Genomic DNA, 22,221 nt, shown 5'->3' with positions numbered 1-22,221 from the left:
CTCTTTCTTCTCCACCAGTGTGTGTCCAACGTGTGTGTGTGTGTGTTGTCAGCGTATGTGATTGTTGACCTTTTGCAGTATGAAGGCTCCTTCCTCTCCCGTGAGAGTCCTGTGTCAGGGAGAGAGGGATGTCAAGAGAGCGAGAGGGAGGGAGAGATGTCACTGAGAGATGAATGAAGCATGTGTGGTCATTTCTTCTCAAATACTATCTGTGTCTTTCTCTTCTAGGATTGACACATGAACTGTAATATCCCTGCGGTCCACAGACACCTCTTGACAATAACACACACACTCTATACGCGTGTTTATAGACCAGCACTGCTGTCATATTTCAACCAAAAGTTTCTTAGTGGGATCTGGACCTTGATCTTATTGTTTGTTATACTTTGTGTTGTTTTACACTTTCATATGTTCAGAAAGACATCACTAACTCTATGCGTACATAGTGATATTTTGTGTTGAAAGGAGAATTGAATGTTTTTTTTACATCGTAAACACGTCGACACTTATTTAAAAATAAAAGTTAATAAATGCTAATGAATAACTGGCATTTCAGACACATTATGACTTGCTACAAAACCGTTCAAAAGTTTGAGGTTGGTAAGAATTTATTAATTTTTTTTTTTTACTGTTGTACTGAAATTAATCTCTGTTTAACAAGGCTACATTTATTTGATCAAAATACTTAATAAAATATTATATCTTCAATGTCACATGATCCTTCAGAAATTATTCTAATATGCTGATTTGCAGCTCAAGAAACATTTAATGTTATTATCAATGTTGAAAACAGTTTAATAGCACTGTTTTCAAAATAGCAAATATAACGAAAATAGCCACTTGTCCAAACATATTAGTAGACCTGAAGTAACTGTTGTGTAAACTGCTTCATATCAGTTTTTCAGAGATTTTCAGAACTGGCTGATGGCAGAACAACAAAAGTGCACAGGTTCCAAAATCTAACCACAGACTTCTCAATTGACACTAAGTTCTGCCCTCCTTGGTTACTGTTGTTACCTCAAACAGCATTCCATAGGAATGATTTGGAGATTTCCATGAACAGTGTAATTTTCAGTATAACATTCCCTTAAAGAGCTTAAAATTGATTTGATATTTGATATTAAAATTTATATTATTTTTCTGGCTGGAAATAATAGAGAGATTGCAAGAAATTATGCAGTGGAGTGATTTAAAAACTGTTAAGACTGAATTAAAATCGAGACTAATGCTTTTTACTGTTAACCAAAAATAATGTGCGTTTAAAACTATCTGAACACACAGATTCTCATTAGAGAAAGAACAAAAAGCTTGTGGAGAAAATGATAGCAACAGTATGGGTAGGATCAGTCAGTAATGATTTTAAGGCAGGGCTTAGTGAAGGGTTGTTAATGCATCTGTTTTCAAAATATCTTTTTGATTGCATATTGTGTAAAGCTAGTTTTCTATTAATTTCATTCAAACTAATTTATAGTTTTGTGTACATCCAATTTCTGACTTTAAATTGTATTGTATCATATAATACAATTTCCAGATCCATTCCTTCATGTTCTCCAATTCCCTGTCCTTTTTTCTGATATTATTAATATTCTCATTTTATTAGAAAATTCTGAATGTCAAAAATGCACCAAAAAAGCATACAAAGGTCATACTCAAATATTACTTTCAGTATACGAGCATGCTATTAAACTACGAACACTTACAGCACTGTGGTCAAACTATGATTGAGGATAACACACTATCCTTGGATCCTTTAAAGAAAACTTTTAAACTTCCATCTGTCAGAATTCCTATTCTCCTCCTGTCCATCACTGCAGGGTTGCCCCGGCGACCTGTATCCCCGCGTTGGGCGGGTGCTTTGATTGACAGGCTCGTCAGGACCGGGCCGCCGCGCAGCTAGAAGCTGTTAGGCACAGGTCATTAGAATACTACCCACGAGCCTCGGCGGGCAGGCTAATCAGAGCTGAAATAAAGGGTGAGATTGAGAGAAAGAGAAAGGGCTTATTTAAAGTCAATGCTATGCATAAATACATTACAGGCCGCTATAATCTTAGTCACGGTGGATAAACCTCATCTCTCTCGCTCGCACATACATGCATTCAAACGTGGTCATTTATTATGGTGTGTCACGTCACACAGCTGGTCTTTCTTAGCTGTGTGCATGCAGATGTATGAAAATATATTCATATGACACGGCCGCGTGTGGGTGTGTGTGACTTTGGCAGGCACGGGTATGGATGAAATAACGGTGTGTGAAATAGAGAGACACTCCAATGCATTCTGGGATGGTTAGCGGCGGTATTTAGCCGATCCGGGGTCAGTGTGCGAACTATGTGCCTCAGCTCCTCCCGTTTCTAATAACATTTTGACGTGCGGATCTGCTCTGAAATACTGTTTAAGCTCGCGCCGGGGGAGCCGGCTGATAACTTTTCATTCATAATTAGCACAGGGCGAATGGAGGCCGAATGCGGGGCGTTGGAGGGAAATTGAACTGTCAGTGTAGGGCGAGTGGGGGGCGAACGAGGGCGAGCGCGGGCTGGGGGGGCGTTTGACCCCATCACAATCCGGGGGCCGCGTCATAATTTGTTCATTTGGTGCCCATCAGCCGGCCGGCGTTGCCGCAGTGACCCCGTTCTTCTCGGAGCACGCTCAGTGCCGTCCTCATTATGACTCAGCAGCAAGGTAGAAACGCACGTGGAGACTCGTGCTGTCAATCACATGTGCTTACACATTTTAGCGTTTTTTGTGCGCAGTAGGACAGTTTTGATTTGATTGTGTGTCAGTTCAGTATTTTGTGAGACTTTGGTTGGGTGGAGCTCAGATTTTCTAGGGGCGTGTGGGGACATGGTCCCATGGAATTATTATTTAAGTTGTATATTTAAAGTTAAATGCATCAATCTGGTGACAGCAAAATTAAGAGTTTCCAACCTCTTTTCAACTACCAAATTTAACGGAATAGAAAAAAAAGTCTTTGTTTTGACATTGACTAGACTTTAAAGACTCTATACAGGGTTAACTAAAACTAGACATTGACTAGACTGTAAAGACTCTATACAGGGTTAACTAAAATTAAAACCATAAAAACTTTCTTTACTTGAAATTAAATAAAATTAAATATTAACAAATATATATTTCAGCTTGTTGCCAAAGTATAATCTCTCTTTTTCAATAGTTTTAATTACGTACTAAAATAACTAAAATAAAATAAAATTAATAAAAACTATACAGACATATTTTAAAAAACAACAAAACTAAAATTAAACCGAAAATATAAAAATAAAAACTAATTCAAAATATGAAAAAAACTATAATAGTATCTCTTTTATATTACGATGCTAAAATTTCACAGAAACATTAATGTTTATGCATTCAGTTGAGAGCAGGTTTACAAACGCTTCTCTTTACAAAACTGGGGAAATGCTGTAGTCATCTGCCCACACATTTTATTTTTCAATTATGCGGATGAGAAAATAAACCTGCTGCATGTTGCATTCCCAAATGGGCGTTAAAGGGATAGTTCACTCAAAAATTTTAATTCGGTCATTAATTATACAACCTCATGTCGTTCTAAACCCCTAAGAATTTCATTCATCTTCGGAACACAAATGAAGATGTTTTGAATGAAATCTGAGGGATTTTTGTCCATTGACAGCTAAGCAACTACCACTTTGACGGTTCAAAAAGTTCATAAAGACATCGTAAAAATAATCCATATGAATTGAGCGTTTTTGTCTAAATTTTCAGAAGAGATCTGATCGCTGCATATGATGAACTTCTAAGCACATGCAGAGTTCGCAGCATTTACTGTGATACAAGCCGCTCTGAGATGCTTAAAACACTGGATCATGAGCTTCTCTATTGTAAATGAACATAGTGACACATAGTGTCTGCAACACGCGGCGCAAAACAAACTAAATACTTATTTCATTAAATTGTGTTCATTTGTGTGCCATATCGGAAATGAGATTTTAGTTTGGTAGATTGGCCGATGCTTTGCCAAAGCAATGGCGCAAAACACAACGTTAGATGCTTGCATCTTTGTACGTGTTGCCATTCAGAGTTTTGCTACACAAATGAAACTCACTCGTATTCCTTTACGTTTATTTTACACCCTTCAAATTAATCACTGTGACTTTTAACATTTGACAGGATCAATGCTTGCACTCACACCTCGTGAGACATTTTTCTCTTGCAGACAGTCTAATAAACAAAAGAATTAGATTTCAAACAGCAATAGAAAATAGATTTTTAATTCTCTCTGCTGTATGTCCTCCTGTCCTCCGTTTAATCCTTCTTTTCCCTCCTCTGCTTTCTTTCTCTCTCTCCCTCTTTATCCCGGCTGGCGGATGTGTTTTGCATCTGTCAGCAGAATTGGGTGGCAGCTGGACAGAGAGGATGCTGGGATATGTGAAGGTGACTAGAGCGAGTTGTCATCCATCACTGAGGTTTCCTTTAAGCTCATCCATAATAGAGCCCCTCAATCAAGCTCCCCTTCACACAGGAGACATGTCCGAGTGTGTGTGCGAGACGGTGCGGTCAAGGTTACTCTTTTCTTTCGGTTATTTACACTTCCACCGCCCAGCGGAGTTGACCACTTTATAGGACGTGTGTGTTATATTGGTGATCATAAGCGATGTGTTGTATATTGGCTCATCCAGTCCTTGAGGACACTGACAGGAGGGGTTATCATGAAATGCTGGACACAACACAACCCGCGTATTTCTGTGTGGTAAATCTGACGCTGTAAACATTATGGCTACTTTTATCAACACAGACCAGCTTGACAACTCCAAAAGCACGGCTGTAAATTTATGTTGTGCGAATGCGTGTGTTTTGGTAGGAAGCTTACAAAAGGATATGGCACGTCTAAAGGTGCTTTTCAACTTCACGCGCTCAAGTAACGCTATTTCAGATAAAGCAGCTCATTCGTACTGTCAGGTTTTCAAAGCAATTTTATTTTGGTTTGTCTAGTTTCAGTTGCGCCATCAGTCATGGTGATTGTAGGTGATGTGCAGGCCCGTACAGAAGCTCTGCAATTATTTTGTTAAATAATTGTATATTAAATAATAGGTTCATTAATAAGTATTTACATGTATATCAAAATAAACAATAAAAATACTATTAATTAAAAATAAAATAAATTAAAATTATGTGATATTATTGATCTGTATTTTGTCATATTCATATTTTAATATCATTTATCAAAATATAATATTTTGTCATATTAATATCAATGTTACACAAAAAAATAATTGAAACCATATCAACAATTTTTCATCTGTTTATCAACAATTATTTATGTTTTTAATATTATTTAATAATAATATTTTATGTATTTGATCAAACTACAATATTTTATAACATTTTCAGATGTAATGCATTTTTTTTTTGCTAAAGTTAACACATTTTACCATATTTAATTCATCTTTCCAGAATTTTGTAGATTTCTTTCTCTACAAAATCAAAACAAATAATTTTTTTTATTTGGTGTTGGTGTGCCTTAATGTTAAAATGTTTAAAGTGGTGAAAACATTACCGGTCCGCAAACAGAGCCTTGAGGCACTTCAGTAATCAGAACCTGAAACCATGCAATTTTTCAATACACATTTTTAGTTTATTTCCATTGCACTATTTTTAGCTTTTATAACATCCGTCATCGCTCTATGAGAGAACTCCAGTATTGGGTTGCAGATGGAATCCATAGCTCAGAGGGATTGCTGGTGTTGAAGACCGAGGCGCAGCCAATAAATAAATTGCAGGCAGAAATGTCATCCCTGTCCAGGTGTTCAGGAGTGCTGTGTAGAGCCAGAAAACTGCCATCAGCCGCCGATCTGTTCTGCTGTCACACGGGGTAGAGAGAATCCAGAGAGTCAGGAGTAATGCATTGAGACGTCAGTGGTCACTCGTCATATCGATGGCATATCGTCACAGGACGCAATTCAGGCATGACGATTGGCCTTTCTTTTCTTTGGGCCATTACAGATTTTTCTTTTTAAATCAAACTATTGTAATAATGTGTGAATGTTTGTGATAAGGGGATGCGCTAATGGAGACTTTTATGTTGAAACAATTATGGATGATTATTTTTATGCTGAGAGTGGATATAATGGTTATATGTGATGTCAGTAAGATTTTTTTAAAGAAATTAGTACCTTTATTCAGCAAAGATGTATTAAATTGAAAATGACAGTAAAACCATTTGAAATGTTACAAAAAAATCTATTTCAAATAAATACTTTTGAACTCATCAACGAATCCTAAAAAGAAATGGTCTCCACAAAAATATTAAGCCGTTTTCAACATTGATAAAAAATTAAGAAATGTTTCTTGAACAGAAAGTCAGCATATTAGAATGATTTCTGAAGAATCATGTGACACTGAAGACTGAAGTAATGATGCTTTGGTATGATCTCCCTCTTTCTGTAAGGTCAGTAAAGTCACTACCGAAATTTAAGGCCATGTTAAAAGCAAATATTTTAAAGACTTCCTGGGCATCTTCATGATGGGTGTTTGATCATTACCTTGTATATGTTCTGTGCGTTTTTTTTCTTCTGCAAGTGTGAAGCACTTTTGGCAACAGCAGTTGCATTAAATGTGCTATGTAAATAAATAAATGAAGTGAAAATTCAGCTTTGCATCACAGGAATTAATTAAAATTTAAAATATATTCAAATAGAAAACTATTATTTTAAATTGTAATAATATTTCACAATATTACTGTTTTTACAATATTAATGTATTTTAATCAAATAAATTGTGAGCAGAAGATGTTTAAAGTGGTGAAAACATTACTGGTCCGCAAACAGAGCCTTGAGGAATCACAATATGAAAGGAGGAAATTTTTCATTACACATTTTTTGTTTATTTCCATTGTGCAGTTTTATTGATTTGGAAAAATATTTTTTATTACAGTAACTGATTCTAATATAGTTGGGCAACCTAATTAGTTTGATTTTGATAATAAAAGCTTTTTGATTTTGATAATAAAAGAGATTTTTCATTTAAGAGGAAAAGTTAAAACGTGGCTTAATAAGGTTATTTAATAAGATATTGGCTCAATTTGTATGTGTGCAAGAGAATGAATGTATAATACTGTACCTCCTTTTTTTTCCCATGTCGCTCTGTGTGTACAAAGATGTTTTGAATGTGAACATTGACATTTTAAGCAAGGTTTTTGATCAATTGCAATAATAATAATGACTTTCATACAGGTTTTCACAAACACTTCTTTCATTTTCCATTGGTCAGAATTACATGTCACCTTTAAATTATTAAATCAACCTGTTTAAGACCACAGTATAGCCTTTATTATTACTTGTTTAGTACCACAAATTATGCAGAAGTCACTGCTGCTGATCATAATGACCAAATTTCTTTTTGATACATATTGTTCTTTCCATTTCTAATATCCTGGGCATGTACGCAGGCCAGTTCTCCCGTGTTTGTGCCGGAAACCTCCCATGAGCTGCTCCACAGGATGACTGGTAAAGGTCTGTCCGCCCAGTACCGCTTCACCCGCCAGCCCTGTATCTATGGCAACAGCATGGTGTCCCTGCAGCTGACACTGAGCAACAGCAGTGAGCAAGCCCTCGAGAACATCCACATCTCTGAGAAGAGTTCCAGCGGACAAAACATCCACCGCTTCAGCGCTATCGGTGAGCTTAACACGCTGTGTAATGCAAAGGAATAGCATGGCCTATAGCGTGGAAAATTTGACTTTCTTGCTTTTTTTTGAAATAAGAGTTTGAAGTATAAATTGTTCTGAAATTGATTACATTAAAACATTGAAATTGAGACATTAAAACATAATCATGATCACATTAAAATATAAACAGCCACGTTTGTATATCAATGCCTATTCAGCAACTACTACTACTTTTCCTCCCTCCAATCATCCCTCCATCCCTCTATCCCTCCAATCATCTATCCATCCGTCCATCGTTGTTTTTATATAGGGTATTCTTATTGTTGTGTACATTCATTGATTATTAATATGTACTTTTTTTTTTAATTAGTTGTTTTTTACTTTGGGCATTTATTTATTTACTTATTATAAGTATATTTAAAATATACTACATTTTATTAACATTGTGTATTTCTTTTTTTATTATAGTTGATAATAGTTATTTATAAATTTGATTTACAGATATTATTATTATTATATTTTGTATTTTTATTATTATTATTATTATGTTTATTTATAGTTGTTTTTACATTTCATGTCTTTTTTTTATTTTTCTCTGGGTTTTTTTCTCTTTCCCTTGGGGGACTTTGCCTTCTTTTCACCCTTTAGTTGAATCTTTTTTCCTCCTGAGATTGTCATGTAAACTTTAAATCAGTTCAGCTAATCACAAACCATCTAAATTTGATGGAATTCAGGAAAGCCACCCAGTTGTATCTTATGTGTTTGGTAAATGTTAACAGATTTCTCCGGCACACACACATTCACATGTTCCCTTCTCCCTCTTTCAGCCCGTATTAATCCAGCTGATATAATTTCAGCCTGTGAATCGATTAGCAGAATCCTATCATCAGAACCAAACACACTCGCATTCCCGATGTTCTCACTCTGTTTCTTTCTCTCTTTCTCTCTCACAAAACAGTTCTTAGCCATTCGCAGGACAGGTTTGGGTTTTATAACATAAATTGAATCATGCTTGTGTTGGTAAAGCATTACAAAGATGAATGTCATGGCTGTGAAAGGAGGAGAAGAGATGAAGCTTCTTTCTATACTGTGCTACACTTTCAATTTCAAACCTTCCTTTCTTCCTTCCTTCCTTTCTTCCTTCCTTCCTTTCTTTCTTTCTTTCTTTCTTCCTTCCTTTGCTTTGATTGCTTTGATTTTTAATCTTTCTCTGTAGAATTAGATTGATCTTATGGTTTTGATTCTTCAGACCGCATGCTGACAGATGTTTCTCTCCCTCTTCAGAGCGTTTGGAGCCGCAGGCGTCAGTAACAGTGTCCATGGGTGTGGACTTCAATGACTCCACACAGGCTGCACACTTCCAGCTATGGTAAGAGTTCATTGCATACTGCATAATGCCTCATACTCTATACAGAAAATCATATATATCATTAAGAGGAACCAGAATCATTACATTTCTTGCAGTTTCTATCTCTACCTTGAGTCAATATGCTTTAGTGGAACTAAAACCCTTAGATCAGGTAGCCCTGACATGCCTGAGAATGAGGCATGATGGTGTTTGCTTTCCTCAAAAAACAGCATTCAGCAAAAACATTAATAGACACTTACAATGCGTGCACAATATGATGGCGCTAACATGTCATTATACAGATTAAATTACTTCTGTTCATTATCCTTACACAGGGCAAAATAAGACCAAATTAATTGTTCCCCTTTTCAATACGTTTTAAAAAAATAAATTATTACCGAATTGTGTGAATGGTAATAATATGCATTACATTTTTTTAATAATCTAATTTGGAGTGATTACACTTCCCCACAAAGCTTGTAATTGTTTTTTCTTTTTTCGATTACGCCGGAGGCTTTTGTGATCGATACAGTGAAATAGCCAGGCGTGAATAACATCACCATAAACAGCCGAGCCGTAGAGAGAGAGCGAGCAAGAGACCGGTAGATTATGTGTGCTAATGGAGCCAATGTGAGTTCAATGACATGGAGACGAGTGGGCACAGGTCAGGCCCACACGCATGTCTGTGGCCCTGGTAAAAAGCCAGGCTCATGGAGTCGGTTTAAGGAGGGATTCGGGTGCTCTCTATCACAGATACGTCAAGAGATTATGCCATATTAGAAAGAAATACCTGGATTTACTTTGCACGTTGATCCCTAGCCCGCTTATTTGGACTCTAAATCTTTTTCTAGCCTGTTTCCCCTCATCACCTGATCTCCGTGGTGACCCTGTTCTCCCACTCCTGGATTCACTCTTTATTGGCTTCCTATTTCCCAGCCTGCTACTCTTCGTGATGGGACTTTAATGTCAGATTTCAGTCTTTATCGGAGTTCCTGACAGTCTTCTTTCCTACAATAGGCCACAGACAGTGAGGATGCTAATCAGTACAAATATGAAAATAGAAAATGGCTTTCATTCTCCTCTCTCCCTCCTTCTTTCTATATGTATTTCGGCCCTCTCCATCTGTGGATCAGTGATGATTGATCCAGTGGGATGGTAATAACAGTTCTGTTTCTCAGCTAATTGACTACTTACAAAGTAAATTGGCAAACCTGACAATCAATAAGTTTATTCTTTTACTCTTTTGGGATGAGAGGGGGGGCCGAAAACAAAATAGATTGGGTTTTAGTCTCTCCTCATGGATGTAAAATGTCATTACTTCTTTAAAAACTATAAACAATTATTATAACTTATCTAAAATGTTTTACTGCTTTATCACATCAATTCCTTAGTTAAGATGAAATCAAAATTAACCATAGTTACTTTGTTTGTGCATATTTCTGCTTAAGCTTAAGACGACATAAAATTGTCATAAATACCATACATATAACTGTATAAGGTGTAATCCTCTATATTGTACCAAATACCATATATGTTGTACTACCATTGAAAATTCTGGGGTTTGTGTAATGTTTTTGAAAGAAATTTCTAATGCTCACCAAGACCTGCATTAAATTGATAAAAAAAATATTTATTTTATGGCTGTCAAAATTAATGCGTTACCTATCATTCATTCAAGTGCTATTAAACCATTCAAGTGCGATAAAACTCAAAAGAACTTCAGAGTTGTGAGGACATCGGATATGTCTTGTGCGTCAGATCTTAAAGTGACAGCAGCCTAATAAACCTGCTGCTGTGATGTCTGTTATTAAGGATAATCAAAGAACAAAAGCTTTAATAAGTTTTAATAGATTCATCTATTTTTAATTTATAATTTATGTAGTGAAGATTGTGAATTGTTTGATAACTTTATTGAATTTCTGTAAATATGCCACCTCTTAGATCAAATATTTTAAACAATTTACACATGTTGTAACATGTTGTTTCTACATTAATTTGGCGATTAAATTTGCCTGGATGCCAGCCCGAACCCCGCCCACAAAATTTTTAGGTCGGGAAGTTCGGTCTGGACTCGATCCGTTGAGGAGCTATTATGCCCGAACAAAAATTGTTCGGACCAATCAAATTGTCAGGGCGGGCTTTATACGATGATGGACAGATGAGCAACCATAGACATCTTATCAATGAGAGCAACGGTAACGTAACCATCCAAGTCATCAGAGCGCTTGGGTTGAATTCATGGCTGACGCTGGAGAATTGAGTTGTGTATATTCCCCTATCGCGTGTGTTATAGAAGATATAGACAGCGCATTCATTTTAGAAGAGGAACAGAGAACCGCGATCAAGGCATTTGTCGATGGGAAAGATGTTTTTGCCGTCCTTCCTATGGAATTTGGAAAAAGTTTAACCTATCAACTTTAATCTATCTCTCAACATACGTCACTTACTCCGTTGCTCTGATTGGTTCTAGGTCTATCCAATTGTGTGCCAGAGGCCTTTTATTTCTCAGTTCGGTTGACACACGCCCCATAATCACAGCCCAATGGAGCCGTTTCAGATTCTGACTGAGAATCTGAGTATGACGACGTCAGGCTACGATTAAATGTGAAATTATTACAATATTAAAATATATTAAAATCTTCAATGTTAGGTGCGATTAATCGCAATTAATTACAGAAAAATGTTTAAATAATTAGTTAATTATTTTTTTATCGATTGACAGAACTAAATGTATATTAAAGTTTAAAATAACTTTTCTCTTCTTCTCTTTTCTCTGGAAAACAATCCTGCAATTTTTTTCAGGATTTTCTTTTCAATAGTCAGCACTTATTTGAAATATAATTTATTTGTAACACAAGTTTATACTGTCACTTTTGATCAATTTAATGCATCCTTGCGGAGTATTCATTTCCAAAACTCTTTTACTGAGCACACACTTTTGAACAGTATAGTGTGTATATAGAAGGGAATCATTGGAAAAGATGGACAGTTGTGTAGTGACCTGATGGTTCTGTTCTCTCCTCCTTCAGTACTAAAGAAGATGAATTCAGCGTGTCCATCCAGCCTGCGGTAGGAGAGCTGCTGCTGCCCATCACAATGAGTGAAGCCGACTTCACCAAAGAGCAGGGTAATACAAACACCTCTTAGCACTTACAAAACATAATGCTGCTGTAAAAACCTACAAATAACACTTAAACACCTCAAAAATACAGCACTGTCTCTTTAAAACATCTACGGACCACTCTCAAACACCTCAAGAACATACTCCTCATGGCTGGGTGATATTCAATATATAAACGCCATTTTAAGCCTATGCTTAGGGTGATATTTCTTCGACGTCTTCTATTTTTCTAGCATGAAGAATCATAATATTTCCACCAAACAGCCATTATACCCAACTAGAATTAAAGTTTCAAAATCTATATAACGCTGTTTTTCACTCAGTGAACAAAAAGAAGAATGTTATTGTTTTTATGCATTTAGTAATAAACATTGAGGGCAGAGTTGTGAGCTATGATACAAACAAACGTTTGAATCAGAGTTTTGAACCAATTCACTTAATCGATCATTTAATTCATGGATTCCGTTGCATTGACCTTACAAATGCAAACAAGAGACTATATATATAGTGAATATATCATAAAAAAAATGTATTTATTGCCCAGCCGAAACAGTATGTCTTAAACAAACTCATATGCATATGATCCGTTCCCATATTCACACACATATGCTCTCCAGAACTGCTTGACCCAAACATGTTGGGAAAACCAGAGACCCTCACACACCCACTCTGTGTGCGCTGTGTTTAGTTGATGAACTGGCTGAGTGCTGGTGACAGGCGTGCACCGCTGAAAAACTCAAATAAAGCAGCTCTTTACATATAAATCTGGTTATTTAAACACACACACAAACTCTCATGTTATACTGTCCCCGCTCTCCGAACTGTCCCTCTGAATATAACCGCTGATGCAGAAAGCTCAGACAGGCAAATCTGACACACATATACTTAACATGTACACCGCGAGCATCTCCTCTGAAGGCCAGAACAAGTTGTCCACGGAGATCTAGGCCTGACATGTGACTAGGGCTGGGTATCTTAACAAAGTTTTCGATACCAATACCGATTCCGATACCTTGACTTCGATACCGGTTCCTGAACAATACTTTTTTCGATACCAATCTTATGGATCTAGTTTTAACAATATAACATTACCTAAAAAAAAAACTTTTATTTTTTCAGTTTGTTGACTTTTTTACATTCATATTTTGAGTCTGTAAAAAAGCACCAATGCTAAAGTTTTCTATGGTTCCTAATCATTTAACAACATGTATTCTTTACTTCAATGAGCTCATATGCATTGTTTAACAATGAAACTGAATGAAAATTAATTGAAATGCATTACACACAGTCACCCCTGATAACAGATCACTCTAAATTGTAATTTAGACACATGCATTTTCTGTAAAGCTGCTTTGAAACGATATGTATTGTGAAAAATGCTATACAAATAAATGTGAATTGAATTAAATATAGGCTACTGGGGGGCGGGACATATGCCTCACGCTCAGCACACATGAAGCTTTCGCAACTGGCAAAAGTAGCCTAATGATTATGGATGTGTCAGGAAACGATAGCAAGGAGATATTTTAATTGTTTACTAATGAACATGTGTTTACAGTGTGTTGGCGGCAAAGCTGATTATTGCAATGCTGACTCGTCATTCCTGCACTAGTGAACGCCTGGCGAAAATTCGCAAAATCGCATACTTCTTTTGAAGAAGTAATGAGAGAAAACTATATAGTGTGAATGTGTGTAGTATGAATTGTACTACATCCATCATGTTGTCATTGTCTGCTTTGTTGCTGCCATTCACAACTCCTCTAAGCATAGTAAAGTGTCCATCACCTGTCTTTCCCTTACTGTTTTATAAAAACTGTAAATTCTGAAATACTTCTCTTTTTATATAGTGTTTTTCTCCTACTATATACTAGGGACGTATGGCGATTTAGGATGCGACGAATGTGTCTCAACCGATCATGTAATTTTGGGGTGTTTGTTTGTCTGACCAATGACCGACTAGCTACTGGGAGACCTGTTTGAAAACAGTCATTACTTTTTGCTTTTAATTTCTGCACCACTAACATAACTAAAACTTTAAACTTCTCCTGATCAAATTTGTTCCTCCTTCCTTAGGGCAACAAACCGTTCCAGCTAATAAAACCAAACACAGGCATGGGAAAACCAAATAAATGGAAGACAAGAGGAAAAAAGCTTGGTTTAGCATGCATCTGGTTTGTCCGGATGCCTTTCGGGAACACACACACACCTGGCCCGTTCGAATACCTCTCTCCGCTTTACGGCCCAACATTAGGCCGACATAATGAAGCAGACGCTCTCCGAAAGAAGCGGCGGGTTTGATTTTTCATTTACGCTCAATGGATTCCTGCCTTGTCTTTTTAGAGAGCCGCCTATACCTTCACTCAGGACGACACGCGTGCGCACACATTTTAATGAGAGAAGAGAGTGCTTCCCGCCTCACTATTTACTGACGAGGAACAGGAAGTAAGATGCTTTTTATAGCCAATCATTTATTCTTAATTGGTTGCTGTGGCAAAGGCTTTTAGCATAAGCCGCGCTATATTCATTTACTCCACATTTTCTCTACAATAGAGCCTAATGGACAGATTTAAGACTTTAAATGAGCACTCTCAAAAACCTTACCCCCTGAACGAGCGAGTGCGCGTATGTGTGTGTGTTTGCACGTATCACTGTGCTCTCTCACATTCACACCGTTTGAAAGCCCCGCTGAAGTGGCTCGTAGTTTGTGCCTTTCAGAAAGAAAAGCACCCTGTCTGTCTGTGTTTTTTAAGTGAAACAACATTTTCATTTAGTCCAGTTTGGATACATTAAGCTGTATTGTCCACACACGTTTCCTTGGAGAAGCAACGGCGTGCTGCTTTTATGTGCTTGTTACCGCTCCACGAGGCATATTCATGCCATCTCCGGCTAATGTCCTGCAAGGACGCCGTGTTTCTCCGTTCGTGTTAGTCTTAATCAAGTCTAGTGGTCCAACGCGGCCCACAAATATCGCAAGCTCTTACCAAAGGCCAAGATTATTTTAACCCCGCACCTTTCGTTCTGTGCTAGTTATGTTAAATATGAAATAATGCACATGTATGCATGCTAGATGTTTCTTTCTATAAATCCGAAGTGTGAGTTTCCCAAAAGCTTTGTGCAGAAGATTTTTCTGGAAGTGATCCCTTTAGTTTAAGCTTGATTTAAGTTTCAAGATTTTAAAAGGGATAGTCATTATAGTATTCAGTCATTTTTTTATTTTGTGATTTTAATACTTTTGTTCATCAAGGATGCATTAAATTGATCAAAAGTGACAGTAAATACATTTATAATGTTATAAAAGATTTCTATTTCAAATAAATGCCGTTCTTTTGAACTTTCTCTTCATCAAAGAATCCTGAAAAGTATGTTCCACAAAAATAACACAACTGTACAAAAATAAAAGCAGCAAATCAGCATATTAGAATGATTTCTGAAGGATCATGTGACCCTGAAGACTGGAGTAGTTTTATTAGGAATAATTGTATTATTGTACAGCACTTTGGTCAATGCTCTGTTGTTTTAATAGTGCTTTATAAATAAACCTGAACTGAAATGAACTAGTAATAGCTGTAAATAAATATTTCACAATATTACTGCTTTACTATATTTTTGATTGGTGAGCATAAGGGACTTTTTTTTCGATAACATTAAAAAAAATATTCTGACCCTAAACTTTTGAGTGTGTGTATGGAAAATCACATTTTCTGTTTTTTATGGAAGAAGGTCATACAGGTTTGGAGTAAACTGGAGAATTTTCTTTCTTTCTTTTTTTTGTAAACTATTCCATTCAAGGCTTAAAATTCATCTCTTAACTTAATAAACAAGCACCTGCTGTCATATTCACAAATATATGCAGGAAACTTACATGTGGCTCTTGCAGTTTGGAGTCTAACTTGGGCTCCCAGACCAATTTACAGAACAAAATAATAATAAAAATTATACGAATTGCTGACTTTTTCAACTGTTACCTGTATACCTCTGTAGAGCCTAGATTACTCAAAGTCTAAAACTAATAATTATTTGTGTGCTCAGGTAAACTGGTGGGCATGAACGAGTCATCGGCAACAATTTCCACAACGCCAGAGAACATCTCCAGCCAATCAGTAAACAGAAATGTGGTGTCTGCCGCCAACCTAGGTGTGATTCCATCCAATCAAGAGAACATACACAGGTAAAGAAAATGTCCTGTTTCTTAGAAATAATGCTTAATAGGAATACTGTAGTATTTAACTTTTTTTAAAAGTGTTTTATACGAGTTTGATAGATTTCTCTGCTCTCCAGGACTTGAATTTGTGTGTTTATGTCTTATCTAACATTTCTGCAGAAAAAATGTCTGTAGAAGTTACATAAAACTGACAAAACCTACTTTTGGGAGTGTCATAAAAACAAAAAAAGGTGGTTTACGTGTCCGTTACGCATCAGTCAGTTATGTTTTTTCTCTTGAAATGCAGTTTGCAATGCTTTTAAGGGTTATAGTTAGGCATAAGGATGCGTTTATTTCTCGAAGATTTAAAGAGATACACAGTTTTCAGAGTAATTACTATAGGATGTCTTTCTGACTTTGTAAAGGACTATAGCAGGCAAAACTTTCATATACGCACAAACACGCACACACGCAGCCATCTTGCTGACACACGGACAAACTTATTTGTCTCTGTCTCATATATGCACACAAACAAAGTGACGTTTGGTCTGTACTTTGGGTCGGTCTGATGTAGGGTAATTTAATTATAAAATATGAGCAAATATGAAAGCACCTTGAGAAGCATTAAAATCTTCCTCACAAGGACACACAGCACACAGGCTGAGTGGAAATCAATGCCTGCAGGTCTGTGGAAAAGGCCTATATTTCATTTAGAATACGCAATCGGGCAAATGAGAGCGTGTCATCAATCACACGACTGTTTCTTAACAGACATACTGAAAAAAACTCCTTTATCCTTCCTCTACAAACCTTTAGACACTTTTACACTAACAAACATATGAATGAGATGTTCAATGTGAGTTTTCATAAACAAAGTTTCAATTAACAAAGTTTAACAATGGCTCCGTTTTTTGTTCGGTTTTAAACATCCAACTTTGACACCTTTTTAGTAGTATTTTTTTCTTGTAGAGGTCATTATTAACTTGTATGCACAAAGTTCTGCACTTTCTGTGGTTAGCGGTACCTGCAGGTGTGGTAGAGCTAATTGACCCAGTTCTTCTGTGGATTGTGGGTGTCTGTGGGTTGCAGTTCTTCAGTTTGGCAGCAGGGGGCAGCACTGCTTCTGTCTAAAGCTGCAGTGGGAGAATGCAGGGAATCTAGGAGAGCAGCTTCTAAATGAGCTTGAAAAACAGAACTCTGTTCCTGTCCTTCTCTAGATTACAGAAAGAAAACATGCTGTCCTCTCTGCCACTAAACAGAGACCGAACGAATCGCAGCTATTCTCACTTTTGTTTTTTAGCAAGCCAAACCAAAGCAATAACAAGCAGTCATATCAGTGGGCTTATTATGGATAAGATGATTTTTTGTGTGTGTGTGTTTAGTGATGAGGCGTTCACACTACACTTTTTGTTCCATTGACTTGAATCAAACGCCAATAGAATAATAGAATATATAAATGCCATATCGCCAATAGAATATTGATACGCCACAGCGTGACCACTCAGCTGGATTAAAAGAACGCAAACTTTAAAGTGTAAGAGTCAATTGGATGTTTTTACATTTTGGATTTATAATTATTTGAAGGAAAAAAAAAGACATGACGCATGATGTTTTAGCTGTAACCAGGCCTTTATATACAGAATCGCTTTTTTTTTTAATTTTTTTTTTTTTACAAAGTGTAGCATATTTGTTACATGTGAGCAATAGCATATATCCTTCTTTAGAATGTGGATTGGGATTCATCAGGGGTTTGTCTTTGGATCCTTTCAGTACGTTCTTCACTTCTGTCTTCCCCAAGTCATCACAATTAGCTTTTAAAGAGTCTTATGATGTCTGTCTCCTGGTCCTCTGCTCTCCTGCAGCAGGACCAGAGAGATTCATGTTCGTTTATGTCATATTTCATGCATGCTCTTTAGTGGTATGTGTACTTCAATCCTCTGTGTGTTAGTTGGCAGCTGTGTGAGTGGAATTTGTTTCAGAGAAGAGGAGAGAAGCTTGTCCTTCATTCTGGAGAGGGACAGCTGGTCATCTGGTCACTCACATTAACCTCTATTAGTACAGAGGACTCTTAAAACAGACACACACGCTCACACACAAACATACTTGGCACGGACATTTGGCAAGTGATTACTAAAACCCTCTCTGCAGACTTGAGGACATAGAGGAACAAGATACCAGAAAAAGGCTTTACCATATGGTGCATCCGGTGCAAAACATTTGCTTTCAGTCTTTAAGAACATGACTAGTATTTTTTTAAGGAAATGTTTTCTGGCCTTTGCAGAAATGTGAAAAGGAGATGTGAGGTAGTGAAAGTGGTCAACCGATATGGGTCAGTGATGACCAGTACCAATCTTATTGAACTAAGTGGCTTTCGATTCTCAAGAAAACTTGTCAAAATAAAGAAAATAAATCGTAATTAAGGTTAATTATATATTTTCCCCTGAAAATATTTACAATACAGTAATGCATAATAATTTTTTTTTACACATTTTAAATATTTATTTTCTAAATCAGATTTTGTGTGGTTTTACCATTTACATCAACACCTTTGTGAATCTGCGAGGCAGACCCTTTATCAGTAAAATATGATTTAATAAATTGGCTGAGCAATGTTTCTTTCTCTGTTTAGGTTCATCTGTGAAAGTGAATGGTAACTGTTCTGTGTGAACAGGAATCTTACCAGTCTAGTCTTTAAGGTTGAATAAAGAGGCGACAGTCATTTAGTCTCTCTCTCTGATTAGGAGCAAGTGTTAGCGTGTGTGTGTGTGTGTGTGTGGATCGATAGCGGTCCGGCTGGCCAGCGCTGGGCTTCTGCTTTGCTTTTCTTCCCACAGCCTCAATTAATCCAGTTCAGAGGCCCAGTGGAGATAGACCAGAATACCAATGACCCATTTAGTGCCTGAACCACACCGTATACAACACACACACACACACACACTGGCTAGAGCTGCTGTGGGTGTGTGAATGTTTATTTTACGTGAGAATGAAAGACCGATAGACAAGGGATAGTTAAACAGAATAGCTGTCCAGTATCAGGACCCTGCAGCTGTAATTGTACTGTACACTAATACTCTGTGTGTGTCTATATTTGTGTAGGTTTAGATGCCACTGAAATCATGTAAATCTTTGGGTTATCACACACACACACACAGACACACAATGGGCCTCTGGGTCGTGTTAAGTTCGTGTGTGAATAAGATTTTTATAAACTGACTCCATTAGTAGTGCTGCAGGGACTGAGAGATCAAAGTGTCATCAGCACACTGACATCACACAAAATACTAGACCTGTCTGTATCTATCCATCTGTCTGTCTGGTGTTCTATCTATCGTTCGTTCATTCAGTCTGTCTGTCCTATCTATCTACATGTATCTATCTATCTGTCTGTCTGGTGTTCTATCTATCTATCTATCTGTCTGTCTGTCTGTCTGTCTGATGTCCTATCTATCTATCTATCATCCGTTCGTTCATTCAGTCTGTCTGTCCTATCTGTCTGTCTGTCCTATCTATCTACATGTATCTATCTATCTATCTGTCTGTCTGGTGTTCTATCTATCTATCGTTCGTTCATTCAGTCTGTCTGTCCTATCTATCTACATGTATCTATCCATCTGTCTATCTATCTATCTATCTGTCTGTCTGTCTGATGTCCTATCTATCTATCATCCATTCGTTCATTCAGTCTGTCTGTCCTATCTATCTACATGTATCTATCTATCTGTCTGTCTGGTGTTCTATCTATCGTTCGTTCATTCAGTCTGTCTGTCCTATCTATCTACATGTATCTATCCATCTGTCTATCTATCTATCTATCTGTCTGTCTTTCTGTCTGATGTCCTATCTATCTATCATCCATTCGTTCATTCAGTCTGTCTGTCCTATCTATCTACATGTATCTATCTATCTGTCTGTCTGTCCTATCTATCTACATGTATTTATCTATCTGTCTGTCTGGTGTTCTATCTATCGTTCGTTCATTCAGTCTGTCTGTCCTATCTATCTACATGTATCTATCTATCTGTCTGTCTGTCTGATGTCCTATCTATCTATCTATCATCCGTTCGTTCATTCGGTCTGTCTGTCCTATCTATCTATCTATTTTTCTATCTGTCCGTCTGTCTGTCTGAAGTTCTATCTATCGTTCGTTGATTTGGTCTGTCTGTCCTATCTATCATTATCTATCTATCTATCTATATATCTGTCTGATGTTCTATCTATCGTTGGTTCATTCGGTCTATCTGTCCTATCTCTCTATCTGTCCTATCTCTCTATCTGTCTATCTATCTATCTATCTATCTATCTATCTATCTATCTATCTATCTATCTATCTATCTATCTATCTGTCTGTCTGTCTGATGTTCTATCTATCGTTGGTTCATTCGGTCTGTCTGTCCTATCTATCTATCTATCTATCTATCTATCTATCTATCTATCTATCTCTCTATCTGTCCTATCTCTCTATCTATCTATCTATCTATCTATCTATCTATCTATATATCTGTCTGATGTTCTATCTATCGTTGGTTCATTCGGTCTATCTGTCCTATCTCTCTATCTGTCCTATCTCTCTATCTGTCTATCTATCTATCTATCTATCTATCTATCTATCTATCTATCTATCTATCTATCTATCTATCTATCTATCTATCTATCTATCTATCTATCTATCTATCTATCTATCTATCTATCTATCTGTCTGTCTGTCTGATGTTCTATCTATCGTTGGTTCATTCGGTCTGTCTGTCCTATCTATCTATCTATCTATCTATCTATCTATCTATCTATCTATCTATCTATCTATCTATCTCTCTATCTGTCCTATCTCTCTATCTATCTATCTATCTATCTATCTATCTATCTATCTATCTATCTATCTATCTATCTATCTGTCTATCTGTCTGTCTGTCTGTCTGATGTTCTATCTATCGTTGGTTCATTCGGTCTGTCTGTCCTATCTATCTATCTATCTATCTATCTATCTATCTATCTATCTATCTATCTATCTATCTATCTATCTATCTATCTGTCTGTCTGTCTGTCTGTCTGTCTGTCTGTCTGTCTGTCTGTCTGTCTGTCTGTCTGTCTGTCTGTCTGTCTGTCTGTCTGTCTGTCTGTCTGTCTGTCTGATGTTCTATCTATCGTTCATTCGGTCTATCTATCTATCTATCTATCTATCTATCTATCTATCTATCTATCTATCTATCTATCTATCTATCTATCTATCTATCTATCTGTCTGTCTGTCTGTCTGTCTGTCTGTCTGTCTGTCTGTCTGTCTGTCTGTCTGTCTGTCTGTCTGTCTGTCTGTCTGTCTGTCTGTCTGTCTGTCTGTCTGTCTGTCTGTCTGTCTGTCTGTCTGTCTGTCTGTCTGTCTGTCTGTCTGTCTGTCTGTCTGTCTGATGTTCTATCTACCGTTGGTTCATTCGGTCTGTCTGTCCTATATATCTATCGTTGTCTATCTTTCTATCTATTTATCTGTCCTGATTGTCAGATGTGATGCCCTCTCCAGTTGGTTAGCATTTTGCTCTGACGGCCCTTGTGTCTCATGCTGTCATGACTAAATGGTGGCCATTGTGTGAGTGTGAGACAGAGTTTGGGAGTCAAAGAGGGGCCTCATGATGGGACAGGGGGCATGTGTGCTTCTCAGTGCTAAAAGGGGTCCCCCGTGTGTGGGTGTGTGCTAAACGGTCCATTGTTGTATAATAGGGTGTGTAAATGGGAGGCAGATGGCAGTGTATCAGGCACGTGGGTCCTCCTTAGTGAGAGAGAGAAGGATAGACAGACACGAAGGAGGTACAGGGGCGTAGAGGTCGGACAGGGTCGTGTCTTCACTGTCAGTGCGTTCACTAGTGTTTCCAGTCTGTGACGTTACCACGGTTACTGGACACCAAGAATTCTCCCACAGCGCTATGGAACGGTTCACCAATGTTACTACTATAGCTCACTATAGCTTACTTACAGTATACAGTA

At 37.1% G+C, this 22,221-nt stretch overlaps 1 protein-coding gene across 4 annotated transcripts in view; it reads left to right on the top strand.

The window, feature by feature from the left end:
- Positions 1 to 22,221, top strand: part of ap3b1a (adaptor related protein complex 3 subunit beta 1a) — a 52,298-nt gene that overhangs the window by 26,950 nt on the left and 3,127 nt on the right. For all 4 annotated transcript variants that reach the window (XM_077194234.1, XM_077194235.1, XM_077194233.1 and 1 more), the window contains exons 23-26: positions 7,424 to 7,652; positions 8,927 to 9,011; positions 12,020 to 12,117; positions 16,141 to 16,279. In XM_077194234.1, the coding sequence (XP_077050349.1) occupies positions 7,424 to 7,652; positions 8,927 to 9,011; positions 12,020 to 12,117; positions 16,141 to 16,279 (551 nt within the window). The remainder of the gene's footprint in view (positions 1 to 7,423; positions 7,653 to 8,926; positions 9,012 to 12,019; positions 12,118 to 16,140; positions 16,280 to 22,221) is intronic.

This window comes from Siphateles boraxobius, unplaced genomic scaffold (genome assembly GCF_051911475.1).
Source record: "Siphateles boraxobius isolate OS27281-9 unplaced genomic scaffold, OSU_SipBor_1 11, whole genome shotgun sequence".
Taxonomy (NCBI): domain Eukaryota; kingdom Metazoa; phylum Chordata; class Actinopteri; order Cypriniformes; family Leuciscidae; genus Siphateles; species Siphateles boraxobius.
The sequence above is the reverse complement of the archived record's forward strand: the minus strand, read 5'-3'. Positions and strand labels throughout refer to the sequence as shown.